The sequence below is a fragment of the Carlito syrichta genome, unplaced genomic scaffold, assembly GCF_000164805.1.
Source record: "Carlito syrichta isolate Samal-C Ts95f unplaced genomic scaffold, Tarsius_syrichta-2.0.1 Scaffold304574, whole genome shotgun sequence".
Taxonomy (NCBI): Eukaryota; Metazoa; Chordata; class Mammalia; order Primates; family Tarsiidae; genus Carlito; species Carlito syrichta.
In genome coordinates this window covers 177,487-193,690 of record NW_007248670.1, presented here as the reverse complement: position 1 = coordinate 193,690, position 16,204 = coordinate 177,487, and the positions used below count along the sequence as shown (strand labels likewise).

At 39.4% G+C, this 16,204-nt stretch overlaps 1 protein-coding gene across 1 annotated transcript in view; it reads right to left on the bottom strand.

Annotated features, from left to right (window-relative positions):
* LOC103262635 (protein FAM228A-like) overlaps positions 1 to 16,204 on the bottom strand; it is a 61,209-nt gene that overhangs the window by 44,183 nt on the left and 822 nt on the right. The window contains exons 2-3 of the mRNA XM_021713492.1: positions 8,635 to 8,703; positions 4,738 to 4,818 (exon numbers count right to left, since the gene is read on the bottom strand). Of these exons, the coding sequence (XP_021569167.1) occupies positions 4,738 to 4,818; positions 8,635 to 8,703 (150 nt within the window). The remainder of the gene's footprint in view (positions 1 to 4,737; positions 4,819 to 8,634; positions 8,704 to 16,204) is intronic.

Below are 16,204 nucleotides of genomic sequence, written 5' to 3'. Positions count from 1 at the left end.
CCTCAGCCTCCCAAAGGCGCGGGATTACAGGCTGAGCCACCGAGCCCGACTTCTTCATCTATTTTAATGACCAAGGTTATTATCAGTATCAAAATGACAGTCTACATAAGAAAATGACATTCAACAAGTCACATTCATGGTCTAGGCCTAGTCAGTGACATTCTACCACAAGTTGAAAAGGTTACCCATAGATCTTTCTAATAGTAATCAAGCTGATTTCTCTGGGGGAATTTATTTATTTATTTCTGAGTCAAGGTCTCACTTTGTCATCCAGGCTGGAGTACAGTGGGACAATCATGGCTCACTGCAGCCTCAGCCACCTAGGCTCAGGTGATCCTCCTGCCTCAGCCTCCTGAGTAGCTAGAACTACAGGCATGTGCCATCATGTTCAGCTAATTTTTTCATTTTTTGTAAAGATGAAGTCTTAATGTGTTGCCCAGGCTGGTCTCAGACTCTTGGGCTCAAGCAGTTCTCCCACCTTGGCCTCTCAAAGTGCTGGGATTACTAGCATGAGCCATTGGCAACTGGCCTCTGGGGTAATTATAATACACATCATGACTACTAATTCAAATAAACAGTGATCAGACTACCCTCTAGAATTTTGCTTTTACAGAAGTTATGAAGAGTGCTAATTATAAAATAGTAAGAAAATGTTAACTCACTATAAAAAGAGACAAAAACTGCTGTCATGTTCAGATATTTGTATGTCATCTATTCATACATGAATAACAAATCAAATTTTAAACTTTATTGAAATCTGTTGCTGAAGAATTATTGTGTTCCTTTGGAGGTATCATATTTCCTTGCTTTTTCGTGTGTCTTGTGTCCTTACATTGATATCTGCGCATCTGGGATAACAGTTACTCCTTCCAATTTTTTTGATTTTCTTTTGTAGGGGAGGACTTTTTCCTGAAGACATATCTATGTTGTTAGTTGGGTAGGGCACTTTGGGTTTGATTCTGGGGGCATGCAGCAGTGTAGTCTCCATATAATATCTTCAGCTGCACAGTGTCAGTGGTGCCTGTGTTCTCTTCAGTGGCTTAGGGTGCAATTGTTAGTGAAGGCTGCGGTGAATTTTGCTGGGGCCAGTCCTTGGCCCTCCATAAGGCAGTGGAGGGCCAATTGTGCCCATCCTTGAGCCCCAGGGCAGTGAACACTAGTACCAGCAATAGCGGGTCCAGGTGGGACCTTTCTTGGGCTTCCAGGTGACTTGCTTGGGTGCTGGCAGTGGAGCATGCAGTTGGGTGCCAGTTGTGGTGGTGGTCGCAGGCTGGGTGGGCCCATCCTCAGGCTCCCTGAAAGAGTACTTGGGTAGATGTGGTAGCGGCTGCACTGTGGCCCTGCCGCTGCATAGGGTGGGGTTGCTTTCAGTGGCAGCAGCTGTAAGCAGGCATCTAGGAAGCTCATGCTTCAGCCCTGGTGGCAGTCGCAGGTGGGAGAGCCTGCTCTCAGGGTGCATGAAAATGAGTGGGGGCCCCCGCCACTGGGAGCAGCTGCAGGTGGGGGTCATTAGTAGGGCTCCAGGGATGCTGAGACGCAGGAGCTGTGGGTCCCAGAGCAGGATGTGGTCTGGTGGGGACTGGGCTCTCAAAATGGCCCTTGGCTGTAGTTGCTTAGGTCTTGGTGGTGTGTGCCACCCAGTCTTGGTGGGGCACTCTCTAGAACAGTGCCCTCGAGTATCTCCAGGCAGCTTCCTGTGCTAGTTTAGAAGCGGATCAGGCTGCCTCACTTCCCTCCCCTTCCTTGCCTTAGGTGTTTCTTGTCACTCTTCTGTTGAATCTGTCATCTCTTAGATGATCTATTGATTTATTTTTTGGTTTTTGTTTTAGATGATCTATTTAAAGTATAATTATCTACTGGCTGTTGGGGCTCTTCTTTGTGGAGCAAGTGAGTGCCAGATGCCTCTAGCCAGCCATCTTGAAGCAACCTCCAAATTTTAAATTTTAAATTTTAAATTGAAGAGAGAAACAAAGAACCATCTAAAGTTTTTTGTGTTTGTTTGCTTTAGGTTTCTTAAATTTTATTTTTTGTAGCGACAGGCTGGTCTCAAACTCCTGGCCTCAAGTGATCCTCCCACCTCAGTCTCCCAAAATGCTGGGATTACAGGTGTGAGCTACCATGTCCAGCCATATTTTAAAGTTTTACCAATAATTATACGTCCTGAAACTCTCCTATCTCTACTGAGATAGGAGCACTTGTAGATCATCAAATTTTTGTTGTTTTTAAATTATGTAGTCTAACTTATTTTGTTATAGCAAAAGGAATGCACTAAAACAGTATCAAAAAGATCTGATTTGAGCCAGGCACAGTGGTGTGTACCTGTAGACCCAGCTACTTGGAAGGCTGAGGCAGGAGGCTTGCTTGAGTTCAAGAGTCCAAACACAGCCTGAGCAATATAGCAATGCTCATCTCTAATTTAATCTGGTTTCAAATCTCAGTGTTGCCCCTTACTAGCTGTGTTATTAGTTAGTGTGTCTAAGGTTCTATACTTTCAGTTTAAATCTCACCTATAAAAATAAGAACAAAGCCAGGCTCAGCCTGTAATCGCGCGCCTTTGGGAGGCTGAGGTAAGTGGATTGCCTGAGCCCGCGGGTTCGAGACCAGTCTGGGCAACTTGGCGAGACCTCATCTCTACAATAAATCAAAAAATTAGCTGGGCGTGGTAGCGCACACCTGTAGTTCCAGCTACTTGGAAGGCTGAGGCGGAAGGATCGCTGGAGCCCAGCAGGTCGAGGCTGTGGTGGCCGGGAGCAGCCACTGCACTCCAGTCTGGGTGACAGAGTGAGACTCCAACTTAAAATAAATAAACAAATAAATAAGAACAGACTGGATGCAATGACTCACACATGTGATCCCAGCACTTTGGGAGGCTGAGGCAGGAGAATTACTTGAACCCAGGAGTCAGAGACCAGCCTGGGAAACATAAAGAGACCTTGTCTGTATAAAAAATTAAAAATTAGCCAGGTGTGGTAGTCCTATAGTCCCAGGTACAAGGGAGGCTAAGGATGAAGGACTGCCTGAACCCAGGAGGTCGAGGCTGCAGTGAACCATGATCTTGCCACTGCACTCCAGTCTAGGTGACAGAATGAGACCCTGACTTAGGGGGAAAAAAGGTGGGGGGGGAACAATATTACACATACACAGATACACACACACCCATTTTTTTTTTCCACACACCCAATTTTTAAAAAAGAACCTAGAATTTCTGTGCCAATGCCAGCAGTTTAAAATGTCTGCAACTCAAGGCAATTTTTTGTGCGGATGGGTATATTTTTTAAAATAATATTCACTGTTAGCAAAAGTGTGGAAAAATTGACTCTCTGGTAGGAGTGTAGGTATATACAACCTACCTGGAGGACAATTTAACAATTTGAATTAAAATCATGCAAATCCTTTAACTCAGCAACTCTACTTCTAGCAACTTAATCTGAGGAAAATTTAAGAAATAAATAGTTACAGAGATGTTTCATCATGACATCATTTGTCATGGCAATTGGCAAAAACAATCTAGGTGTTCAAAATAGGGAATTTATTGAAGAAATTATGGTATGATAAGACTGACAAATATCCCATCCGTGTCTCACTTGCCTCATCTGTGAATTACCTCGCACAGTAGCAGCGATGATGAAATACAATGGGGGAAAGAAAGGCTTAACATTTGGTTAAGCCTTCAGTACAAAGCAGCTGCTATTAATAATAGAACAGGCCTTGTGCAGTGGCTCACCCCTGTAATCCCAACACTTTGGGAGACCAAGGCAGGACAGTTGCTTGAGCCCAGGAGTTCAAGACCAGCCTAGGCATCATAGTGAGACCTCGCCTCTACAAAAAAATTTCAAAATTAGCCAGGTATGGTGGTGCGCCTGTAGTCCCAGCTACTTGGGAGGCTGAGGTGGAAAGATGGTCTAAGCTCAGGAGGTTGATGCTGTGGTGAGTCATGATTGTACATAGCACTCCAGCCTGGGCAAAAGAGTGAGATCTTGACTAAATGTAATACTAATAATAAAATACTATGCAATTATTAAAATTATATATTTATATATTTTTTACAAAGAAGTAAACCATAAACTGTCAGGAGTGGAAAGAAGCACATTATAAAACCAAATGTAATCTAGAAGGATATACAGAAAAATAATAATGAGTTAATATTACGATGAGTTAATTCTGGAAAATGACATTATGACAGGTTTTTAATTTTCTTTATTTGAAAATCAATTTTCTCATTTTTCTAACATGAAAATGTATTACTTAGCTGGGCACAGGGGCACACGCCTATAATCCCTGCACTTTGGTAGGTTGAGGCAAGAGGATTGCTTAAGCCCATGTGTTTGAGACCAGCCAGGGCAACACGGCGAGACCTTGTCTCTACAATAAATCATAAAAATTAGCTGGTTGTGGTGGTGCACACCTGTAGTTCCAGCTACTTGGAAGGCTGAGGCAGAAGGATTGCCTGAGCCCAGCAGGTCGAGGCTGCAGTGGTTGTGAGCATGCCACTGCACTCCAGCCTAGACAACAGAGTGAGATTCCGACTCAAAAAAAAAAAAAAAGAAAGAGAGAGAGAGAGAGAGAGAAAGAAAATGTATTACTTTTTAACAAATTTAAAAGTCTATGAAAACTATGCTTTAAATATTTCTGCAGTTTTAGGGAATCACTAAAGGATTACTCACTCATACATTAGGACTGCTGAAAACACCAAACCAAACACATAATACCAAAGTCAAAATAAGAAATACACCCTACCTTCAGAAAACTGGGGTCCTTTTTGCTCATATAAAAAGGATCATACTCTTTTGGATCATAATGTTCTATAAATGCATTTCCCTGTAGGAAAGAAATAAAACCACACATAAGAACAAAAAATGCACAATTAATTTTGAACATACCAGGAAAATCAAATACACGATATCAGTCTAATGCTTCAAAGTGGTATCAATGATAAATGCAAAAAGAAAATAAATACTAAATTTTTTTTCTGAGTTGGAATCTCACTCTCTCGCCCAGGCTGAAGGGCAGTGGTATGCTCCTGGACACCATAGCCTCCACCTGCTAGGCTCAGGCGATTCTTCTACCTCAGCCTTACAAATAGCTGGAACTGACCCATGCCACCACGCCTGGATAATTTTTTTATTTATTGTAGAGATGAGGTCTCACCAAGTTGCCCAGGCTGGTCTCAAACCTATGGGCTCCGTCAATCCTCTCACCTTGGCCTCCCAAAGTGCTGGGATTATAGGCGTGAGCCACTGCATCCAGCAAAAGACTAAATTTGAAATTAAATTTATTCAAGTAATAAATATTGTAGTGATGGAAGAAGTCGATTTAAAATTTGTAAGATTTTAATAAAGAATGTTGGCACACAAAAAGATTTGGGGATTGTTTTTAAATGCTTACTAGTCAAATATCTCAGATCTTTTCAAAATGCCAGAAGAATAAAAATATTTTGTAGCTTTACAAATAATTGAGTTATAGAACAAAAGAAAAATATGATCTGAACCTAGAGTCTAAATTTTTTTAATTGGTAAATAAAATTAATAATTACATGAGGAAAGCAAAGAAAAATGGTTTTAAGGTACACAGTTAAATCCAGATCTAACCTTGGTCCTCTGTCCTCTCCACATGTCCTGAATTTAAGAATACTTATGCTATAACGGATTGCAGACATACATACACAGAAGGGGAAGGGGCAGGCTATTTGGATGATTAAGAATGAACAGATATAGCCATAGGTTTTAAACTAACTGTAAAAAGTATCAAACAATCTTTTAGTACCTTTTTATTTGTGTGTTTTAGAAAACCATCTAATTCCTCTTGTCTCCTTTTTTTAATCTCCTTATATGAACAAACATTTTCTATAATTTTCTTCTGGATAGGATCTGCCACGTGGTCAACCCATCTTTTATATAACATCTCTTTTCTTCTTACATTTAGGAAGTCATGATGTTGTAAATACTTATCTAGTTCCTAGTAAATAGTGATAGAAAAGATAAATATATTATCCTAAAGCTTCCTTGTTCTAAAATTTTCTACAACTAAAACTTCATAAGCTTAACATATTCCTAAGAATAATCCATAGGCATTTGTTAATTCAGTCATTTATTTGGCTTCTACTCTGTGATATATACTATACTGCAGACAAAGAACACACAGATAATTGAAACATGCTTGTTCTCCCTGGGGACAAAGACAAAAAAACAAATCAAAAACCAGGCACATATCATTAAGGGTAGCTGATCCTAAACCAGGGGAAGTGAGGACCAGTGAGAGGCCCAAACTTCACCCACATGTAGACCACCTAAGTACCTCATTCTGACTTGTACCCCACATCTTTAAAATAAAGTTAAATAAATAAGAAATTTTTAAAAAATTAAAAAGCCAGGCATGGTGCCACCTGCCTGTAGTCCCAGCTACTCAGGGAGCTGAGGCAGGACAGAGGGATAACTTGGGCCCAGGAGATCGAGGCTGCAGTGTACTATGATTGTCCCATGAAAAACCATTGTACTGCAGCCTAGACAAAATCTCTAAAAACAAACAAAAACAACAAATCTACAAAATGGTGGAAGAAGGATAACACAGTAAGATATACATTCACATATATAACGCATATATGTTTACCATACTATATAAAAAAAAAACTAAACACACAAAGAGAAACACATTTTCTAGAGTTTTAAAAGATTCCCAATCTGGTGATTCCTCAAAGAGTCAAACAGACTTACCATATGACCCAGCAATACTACTCTTAGATGTATACCCAAAAGAATTAAAAGCAAGGGATCAGATAGATACTTCTCCACCAATATTCACTGCAGCATTATTTATAATAGCCAAAAAGTGGAAACAACCCATGTCCATCAACGGATTAATGGATAAACAAAATATGGTATATACATACAATAGAATAATATTCTGCCATAAAAAAGAATGAAGTTCTGAATATGCACAATGTGGATGAACCTTGAAAACAGCAAGCCCAAATAGAATAAGCCAAATACAAATGACCAAATTTGCAGGATTCCACCTACATGAAGTAACTAGAAAAAAGAAATCCAATTTACAGAAAGTAGATTAGAGGTTCCCAGGTGCTTGGGGAAAGGGGAAATGAGAAGTCATTGCCTGTTGAGTGCAAAGTTTCAGTTTGGGGTGATGAAAACATTTTGGAAATAATGGTTATGGCTGTACAACATTGTGAATGTAATTAATGTCATTGAATAATACACTTAAAAATAGTTAAAATGACAAAGCTTATAGTGTCTATATTTTACCAACATTTTTTTAAATGATTAAATTAAAAAAAAAAAAAAAGGTCCCGCCGGGCTCGGTGGCTCAGCCCGTAATCCTGTGCCTTTGGGAGGCTGAGGTGAGTGGATGGCCTGAGCCCGCGGGTTCGTGACCTGCCTGGGCAGCGAAGCGCATGCCTGTAATTCTGGCTACTTGGAAGGCTGAGGTGGAAGGATCGCCGGAGCCCAGCAGGTCGAGGCTGCGGTGGCCGGGAGTGGCCACTGCACTCCAGTCTGGGCGACAGAGTGAGACTCCAACTCAAAAAAAACAGGTTCCCAAAGCGAGAGACATTTGGACAGTCTTAAAAACAGTCTTAAAAAACATTAAGACAGGCTTAAAGAATGAGGAGTTATCTAGGAAGAGAAGGGAAGACAGAGAATAAGGGAAAAAAATTTTTTAGATAGGGGGTCTCACTCTGTCACCCATGCTGGAGTGCAGTGACTCAATCATAGCTCACTGCAACCTCAAACTCCTGGGTTCAAGAAATCTTCCCACCTCAGCCTCCTGAGTAGCTGGGGTAACAGGCATTAAATGCCATGCCTGTTTCAAGAAAAACATTCTATGAAAAAAATTAAAAAGTCCTTCAGTGCAACTGAACTACTGAGTTTAAGGGGGAAAAAAAGACAAGAGTAAAGAGGCAGAAGTGGGCACAACCTAGGACAAATAGTAAATAGTCGCAAAGAAGATGTTTGATTAAGCCATAAACTAATACATTGCCACCAAAACTTCCCATTTACCTTTAATACAGCAAATGAAGTCATGTGATTTCTGGGGTCAACATGAAATTCAAAGTGAAAAAAACAAAATACTAAGAACCCCAAGAGGTCCCCTAGGCCATATCCCGCCCTAACTTCAGGTCATAGCACACTTCAATAATTCCCTGTGACGGCTTCTTTCCTTTAAAAAAAAAAAAAAAAAACTCTTAAAACAAAAAAAGAACTCCTAAAAACAGGTTATCTGCTCCAGCGTTTAGTGTGTTTCACATAGATGTTCTTTTCTAAAGAAGCCATCCTACTACAGTTAAACTCTGTTCTTCCTTGTGTATACCTGAGGATGAATTAGTGTGTTCTGATAACAGCTCTTAAGGATTAGCTCATTCACAGTGACTGTCAAACCGCACAAAGATGAAGAAGCAACTGAGTAGAGGAAATTCTTATGCCTACCTGTGAAGGAATACCCACAAAGTATAGGAAGAAAGGAACTCCATTAAAGTAGACTCAAAAATCCATTAATGTTAATTGCTGGTGCAAATGAATGTTTTAAATTCTATTTTCTAAATGTTTTTAATAGAATGCATTTAATTTCAAAAGAAAAAACAAAATTCAGCTTTTAATTGAGATGCACTTTATAGCCAATTCTTACCTTAATTATGTAATTTTCTCTGTATAATATTGACTGAATAGCTGTATCAGTATCTTCTTTAGCTAAGGCCTAAAAGGATGGAATTAAACTTTGAAAATCAAATATTGTAAAAATTAAATAATTAGTACTACCTGGACTCATTATTTTTGTGTGACAGACACATCTCTGACAAGTTCTCTGTAAATGCAACTCTTCTAAACTTCAAATCACATAATCAAGTATTTTTTAAAAACTCGTAGCTGGGCATGGTAATGAGCGCCTGTAGTTACAGTGACTTGGAAGGCTCGCCAGAGCCCAGCAGGTCAAGGATGCAGTGGCCGGGAGTGTGCCACTGCTCTCCAGTCTGGGCAATGGAGTGGGACTACAACTCAAAAAAAAAAAAAAAAAAAAACTCGGCTACAGCAAAACATAGCTCATTTCACAGACATTCTGAGTCCCAGAATGGTCAAATGACTTGCCTAGAGTCACACAGTTATTAGAACCATCTTTTTTCACATCCTATAAAATGCTTCTACCTTTAAGAGTTAAAATAATACAAGTAGACCTCTATTTGAGGATTTTTGACTATGTAAGACAGTTTTAATTCTTACAGGACTAAAATTATGTCAAGGGTTTCACTAAAGCTTAGTGCAACCTAAGACAAACTCTATACCTAGAAGAAATAACACTAGTGTAAAATAATACAAGGTCTTAAAAAATGTTTCTATTCAACCTCCTGCCCTTTTTCCCGTTCTTTCATAATGAAGCCAATTTTGTTTTTGAAAATTACTTAAACATATGCTCAAATAGAGACTGTGGATATAATAAATCAAGGAAATGAGTTATGTTTTTAATCATAAACTTATAACTACACATGAAATGTAAAATTATAGTCAAACAGATTATTGGATCTTCTCAAGAGGAAAGAGAGCTCTTATTAAGATTAAAAATAAACTCACTCTTAAAATCTTCTAATAAGCCGGGCTCGGTGGCTCAGCCTGTAATCCCGCGCCTTGGGAGGCTGAGGTGAGTGGATTGCCTGAGCCCGCGGGTTCGAGACCCGCCTGGGCAGGTGAGACCTCATCTCTATAATAAATCAAAAAATTAGCTGGGCATGGTAGCACGCGCCTGTAGTTCCAGCTACTTGGAAGGCTGAGGCGGAAGGATCGCCAGGGCCCAGTAGGTTGAGGCTGTGGTGGCCAGGAGCGGCCACTGCACTCCAGTCTGGGTGACAGAGTAAGACTCCAACTCAAAAAAAAAAATCTTCTAACATTCATTTAGTCAATTTTCCATGAAAATTGACAAATTACTTGAAAGACTGAAACAAATTTCTCAGAAAGTAGGGACATAAATATAACTGGAATAAATTCATTTCTCATTAGTGAAGACGATAGCTGTCAAATAATTATTAATAATAAATATTATTTATAGACGTAATATTTTCAGATTTTAAAGTAACACAATCTTTAGGACTAGTTCATAACATTGTTTCCCTTTTTATAACAAATCTTCTGCAGTTAAATATAGACCAGAAAATGCAAGAAGTTGATTTCTAGCATAGAATTATCTCTGAATTTCTCTTGTAATTAAAAAAATATATATTTTGAAGTTAACTGTCGGTGGAAGTAGTTGTCTTCAGTCCCACTCTCTTATTTCCAGAACAGATGAGTAAAATCTCATTATCTAAAAACTATCCTTCCCCATTAACACCCAAGGAAGTTAAGGTTCATGGTAGTTAAGCAACAACTAGAAGCCTAGAAAATCCTAGACTGAGTCAGAATTTCAACTCAAATGTGTCTAACTCTAAATTCGTTTTATTTGTTCATATTTGCTTCATAGAGTTGCTATTCCTGGCAAGTCTGATGAGTAATAAATTAATATTTTAGACAAAAATATTTTTAAAAACCTGAAGATATTGGAAAGTGATCAACAGTAGGGAGAAACTGTATGGTATTCAATACTTGGAAAAAGAGAACAGTTGGGTGAATTTTCAGTTTTTTATGGACTCTTGCCTGAGAACAGGCATCAGTCAGAACTAAAGGAGGTAGCTGAAATTCAGAAACATGCAGTCCTACTGTTCAGGAATTAAAAGATGAGTTCAGAGCAACCATGGGAGCTGGAAGGTGTAAGGAAAAGCACCTTGAAGGATAGAGCTATAGAAGAGATGCAAATTCTGCAAATGATCTTTGACCAAATCTCTGGCAGACTCTTGAACTGTGTATGCAAAAGACAGACTCAATGCAGCCTAACCAAAGCTAAAAAAGACTAAACAGTGATTTCATCTGCTGCCAACTGCAGGAAAGACAAGTTTGGAGTTTGAGTTCAGTCAAATTAACTGCCCGCTGAAACAAAAGCACAATATTCATTGGAGGAAAAGACAGAACCTGGACCCTCTACAATGCATCATTCACAATGTCCAAAATGTAACCTAGAATTACTAGACAGACACACAAAGAAATAGGAAAACATGACCCATACTTAAGAAAAAGGCAATCAGTGGAGACCAACCTTGAGATGGTACATGCTGGATTTAGAAGACAGGGATTTTAGGGCAGCAATTGTAGCTATGTTTAAGAAGATAAAGAAAATATGCTCATAATGAATAGATAGATACTCTCAGCAGAAAAACAGAAACTAGAAAAAAAAAACACCAAAATACAGTTCCTAAATTTTAAAAACAAACCAGCAGATTCGAGATGGTATAAAAAAACAGTGAGCCCAAAGACAGATCATTAGAAATTATCCAATTTGAAAAAAGAAAGAAAACACATTGGAAAATAATTAACAGAGCTACAGTGACCTATGAGACGGCATCGAAAGAGTCAACAAATGAGTAATTGAATGTAGTAGTGAGAGTAAAAGAATTGAGTAGAAATAAACTTTCTGAAGAAATAATAGTTGGATGAGAAATTTTACTTTCAGGCAATATATAGTAACAGGGAACAGATTTGCTCTCTCACGTGAAACAACTAAAAAAAAAGATAAAATAATTGAAACAATAGTTTTCAAGATATTGAACATTAGTCAGTGAAAGATAGTGGCCCCTGAGAAACAGAAAACAAACAGTCCAGCAGTCTCTTTGAATTGAGGAGAAATGAAGTGGGGCTGGAGAGACCAGAGCAGCCAGAGCTCACAGGGCAGAGTACAAGAGGGTGGAGAGTCACACAGGAAGGAGCTCTGGAGATATGCAAAGAGTCAGATCTGCAGAGGTTGCCCCTGAGTCTTCAGCTGAATGCTATATGCCTGTGGAAAAACTCCCCAAAGCAACAATGGGCAAAAAAACACACACAGGGATTAGGAGATCAATCCCTAGAGGTCACCCAACTCCAGGAGGGTTCCCTTTAACATGCCAGAGTAAAAAAAAATCTCATAGTTCACAAGAATTGAGTACTTAAGAGGGGTTTTGTAACAGTGCTGGAACAAAATTGGTCCTACAGCAGATGCTGCTATGGTCCTGCCTAGCAAAACTTAGAGTCAAGACTTGAAAGGATCCAACTAAGTACGAGTCCAAGTAACTTAACTGAATCCCAAAAAAGAACTCAAAAATATTTACGGGACAGCCATAAAAAAGGATGAAATCATGTCCTTTGGAGCAACATGGATGGATCTGGAGGCCATTATCCTAAGTGAACTAACTCAGAAACAGAAAATCAAATACCTCATGTTCTTACTTATAAGAGGAACTAAACAATGAATACACACGGACATAAGGATGGAAATAACAGACACTACGGACTTCAATGAGGGGAGGTTGTGAAGGAGGTGAGGGCTGAAAACTTACCCATCCGAAACGATGTTCGTCATTTGAATAATGGGTACATTAGAAGCCCAATCTCCAGCAGTATACAATATCCTACGTAACAAACATGCACATGTACCCCCGAAGCTAAAACTTAAAAATTCTTTTTAGTCTGAGTCTCATACTCTGTCACCCAGGCTAGAGTGCAATGGCATGATCATGGCTCACCACAGCCTTGACCTCCTGGGCTCAGGTAATCCCTCCACCTCAGCCTCCTGAGTAGCTGAAACTACAGGTACATGCCACCACGTCTGGTTAATTTTTAAAAAAATTTTTTGTAGGGATGAGGTTTTACTTGTTATCTAGGTGGGCCTCAAGTTCCTGGGCTCCTCAGCCTCCCAAAGTTCTAGAATTGCCAGCGTGAGCCACCACACCCAGCTGTAATTAAATTTATAAATATTTATGGAAAATCTATACACTTGCACCTTAAGAAAAAAAATAATATTTATGGGAAATAAAAGATATTTAGCACATGGCTAAAATCCACAATGTCTGGCATCCAACAAAAATCACCAGGTGGGTCATTGCTTTGTTAATCTCTGGTCTGGTCACGTGGCTCTTTGAGCTATGACCACCACATTTCCTAGCTTTGGCCCCCTCCCCTACCTTGGGGAGGTGAATCTTCTCTCTCTCTTTCTCTCTCCAATTTACTTTTTAAATAAACTATATTTCCCAATCTAAAAAAAAAAAAATCACCAGGCATGCAAACAAACAGGAAAATTTACCCAATAATGAGAAGGAAAATTAATAAAAACTTGCCTCAGAAATGATACAAATGACATAATTATTAGACCAGGACATTAAAACAGTTATAATACCTGTAGTTCATAAGTTCAGGAAGCTAGAGGAAAGAGTAGACATGTTGAGACAAGGGAAGATTTCTTTTTTAAGACCCAAATAAACCTTCTAGGGATGAAAATTACAATCCTAGCTGGGTGCAGTGGCTCAAGCCTATAATCCCAGCACTTTGGGAGGTGGAGGCAAGAGGATTACCTGAGCTCAGGGGTTCGAGACCAGCCTGAGCAACATGGTGAGACCCGTACAGTAAATAAAAAAAAAATTAGCCAGGCATGGTGGCACATGCCTGATTCCAGCTACTTGGAAGGCCGAGGTGGAAGGATCACCTGAGCCCAGCAGGTCGAGGCTGCGGTGGCCATGAGCGTGCTACTGCACTCTAGCCTGGGTGACAGAGAGACTCTAACTCAAAAGAAAAAGGAAATTATAATCCTAAAATGAAAAATATACCAGATAGGCTTTTCAGTAGATTAGATATTACCTAAGAAAATGTTGGTGAATTTAAAAGCATAGCAATAGCTTGCCAAAATGAAATGCAGGGGGGAAAAAAACGAGGAAAACTAGTAGAGTATCAGTGAGCTATGAGGTAACTTTAAGGTTATTATACATATAATTGTATTTCCCAAAATGAGGGAGGAATAGAAAAATATTTTAAGAAGTAATGGCTGAAATTTTTCCAAATTTTAGCCCACATACACAAGAAGTTCAATGAACTCCAAGCAGTGGAGAATTTAAAATGGTCCAGCCAGCTGGGCTCGGTGGCTCAGCCTGTAATCCCGCGCCTTTGGGAGGCTGAGGTGAGTGGATTGCCTGAGACCGCGGGTTCGAGACCCGCCTGGGCAGCGAGACCTCATCTCTACAAAAAGTCAGCCGGGCGTGGTAGCGCATGCCTGTAATTCCAGCTACTTGGAAGGCTGAGGCGGAAGGATCGCCAGAGCTCAGCAGGTCGAGGCTGCGGTGGCCGGGAGCGGCCACTGCACTCCAGTCTGGGCAACAGAGTGAGACTCCAACTCAAAAATAAAATAAAATAAAATAAAATGGTCCAGCCGCCATGGGGAACAGTTTGGTAATGCCTCAAAAAGTTAAACATAGAGTAACTCATGACCCAACAATTCCACTCCTAGGTTATATATGCAAGAGAACTGAAAGCATATGCTCACCCCAAAAATGGTACAGAGATGTTTATAGCAGAGTTATTCATAACAGCAAAAAGCTAGAAACAACCCAAATGTCCATCTACTAATGAACGGATAAACAAAATATGGCATTCACACCATGAACTATTACTTGTCCATAAAAAAGAATGAGGTACTGATATATGCTATAATATGGATGCCCCTTGAAGATATACTAAGAGAAAAAAGTCAGTCACAAAGGACCAACCACATACTGTATGATTTTTTTTGGGGGGGGGAGGGATATAAAATGTCCAGAATAGGAAAATCTGTAGAGACACAAAATAGATTAGTGTTGCCATCAGCCATGAGGAAAGGGGAATGAGGAGTGACTGCTAAAAGGTATGAGGTTTCTTTTTGGGGTGACGAAATGATCCAGGATTAGACAGTGGTAACAGTTGCACAACTTTGTAAATATACTAAAAAACACTGAATTGTACACTTTAAAATAGTGAATCTGATGGTATGTAAATTATATCTCAATAATAAAAGCCCAACAAGAAAACTCAATTTTAAATTGTCAATTTAAAAATGGGCAAAAGATTTGAACAAACATTTCATCAGATAAGATATATAAATGGCAAGTGAGACTTGAAAAGATGTTCAACATCATTTAGTCATTAGGGAAATGCAAATTTCCTACAATGAGATGCTGCTATACGTATTTTAGAATGTCTCAAATTAAAAATACTATACCAAAAAAAAAAAGATTTCAAATGTTGGCTAGAATTTGCAATGAGTGAAACTCTCATGCACTGCTAGTGGGAATGTGAAATAATTCAACGACTTTGGAAGACAGTTTGGCAGCTTCATAAAAAGTTAAACTCATTTACCATATGACCTAGCCATTCCACAACTAACGATCCATCCAAGAGAAATGAAAGCATATGTCCATACAAAGACAACTACGTGAAAGTTCATAACAGCTTTATTTGTAATAGCAAAAAACTGGAAGCAACTCAACAGCAAAAAAAAAAAAAAACCTCTCCACTATAGGATGAACAAATTGGGATACATCCATATAGTGGAATAGCATTCAGTAAAAAAAGAAACAGTATTTTTTGATACGTACAACAACACAGATGAATTTCAGAATAACTACACTGAGTGAAAAAAGTCAAACAAAAAGAAAATAATATATACTGTAAGCTTCCATTTATGTAAAACCTTAAAAATGCAAACTAAGCCAGGCATGGTGGCCTACATCTGTAATCCTAACACCTTGGAAAACTGAGGTGGTAGGATAATTTGAGCCCATGAATTCGAGGCCAGCCTGAACAACACAGCAAAAGCCCATCTCCGCAAAAAAAAATCAAAAAAGTAGCCAGGTGTGGTGGCACGTGTCTATAGTCCCAGCTATTTGAGAGGCTGAGGCAGAAGGATTGCTTGGCCTAGGAGGTCAAGCTGGGGTGAGCTGTGTCCATGCCACTGCACTCCAGCCCGGGGGACGTAGTGAGACCCTGACTCAAAAAATAATAAAATAAAAATAAAATGCAAACTAAGCTAGAGTGACAGAAAGCAAAACAGCAGCAGGGGCTGAGGGGAACAGTGAGGGAGAGATTACAAAAAGACACAATGATAAGGAAATTTTGGGAGTACTGAATACGTTCATTATCTTGATTGTGGTGATGTTTTCATGTGTATAAACATGTCAAAACTTATCAAGTGTGCACACTTTAAATATATAGTTTACTGTATATCACCTATACCTTAAGAAAGCTCTTTAGAAAAAATAAATTGCAATCTAATAGCAATACAACTAGCCGGGCTCGGTGGCTCAGCCTGTAATCCCGGGAGGCTGAGGTGAGTGGATTGCCTGAGC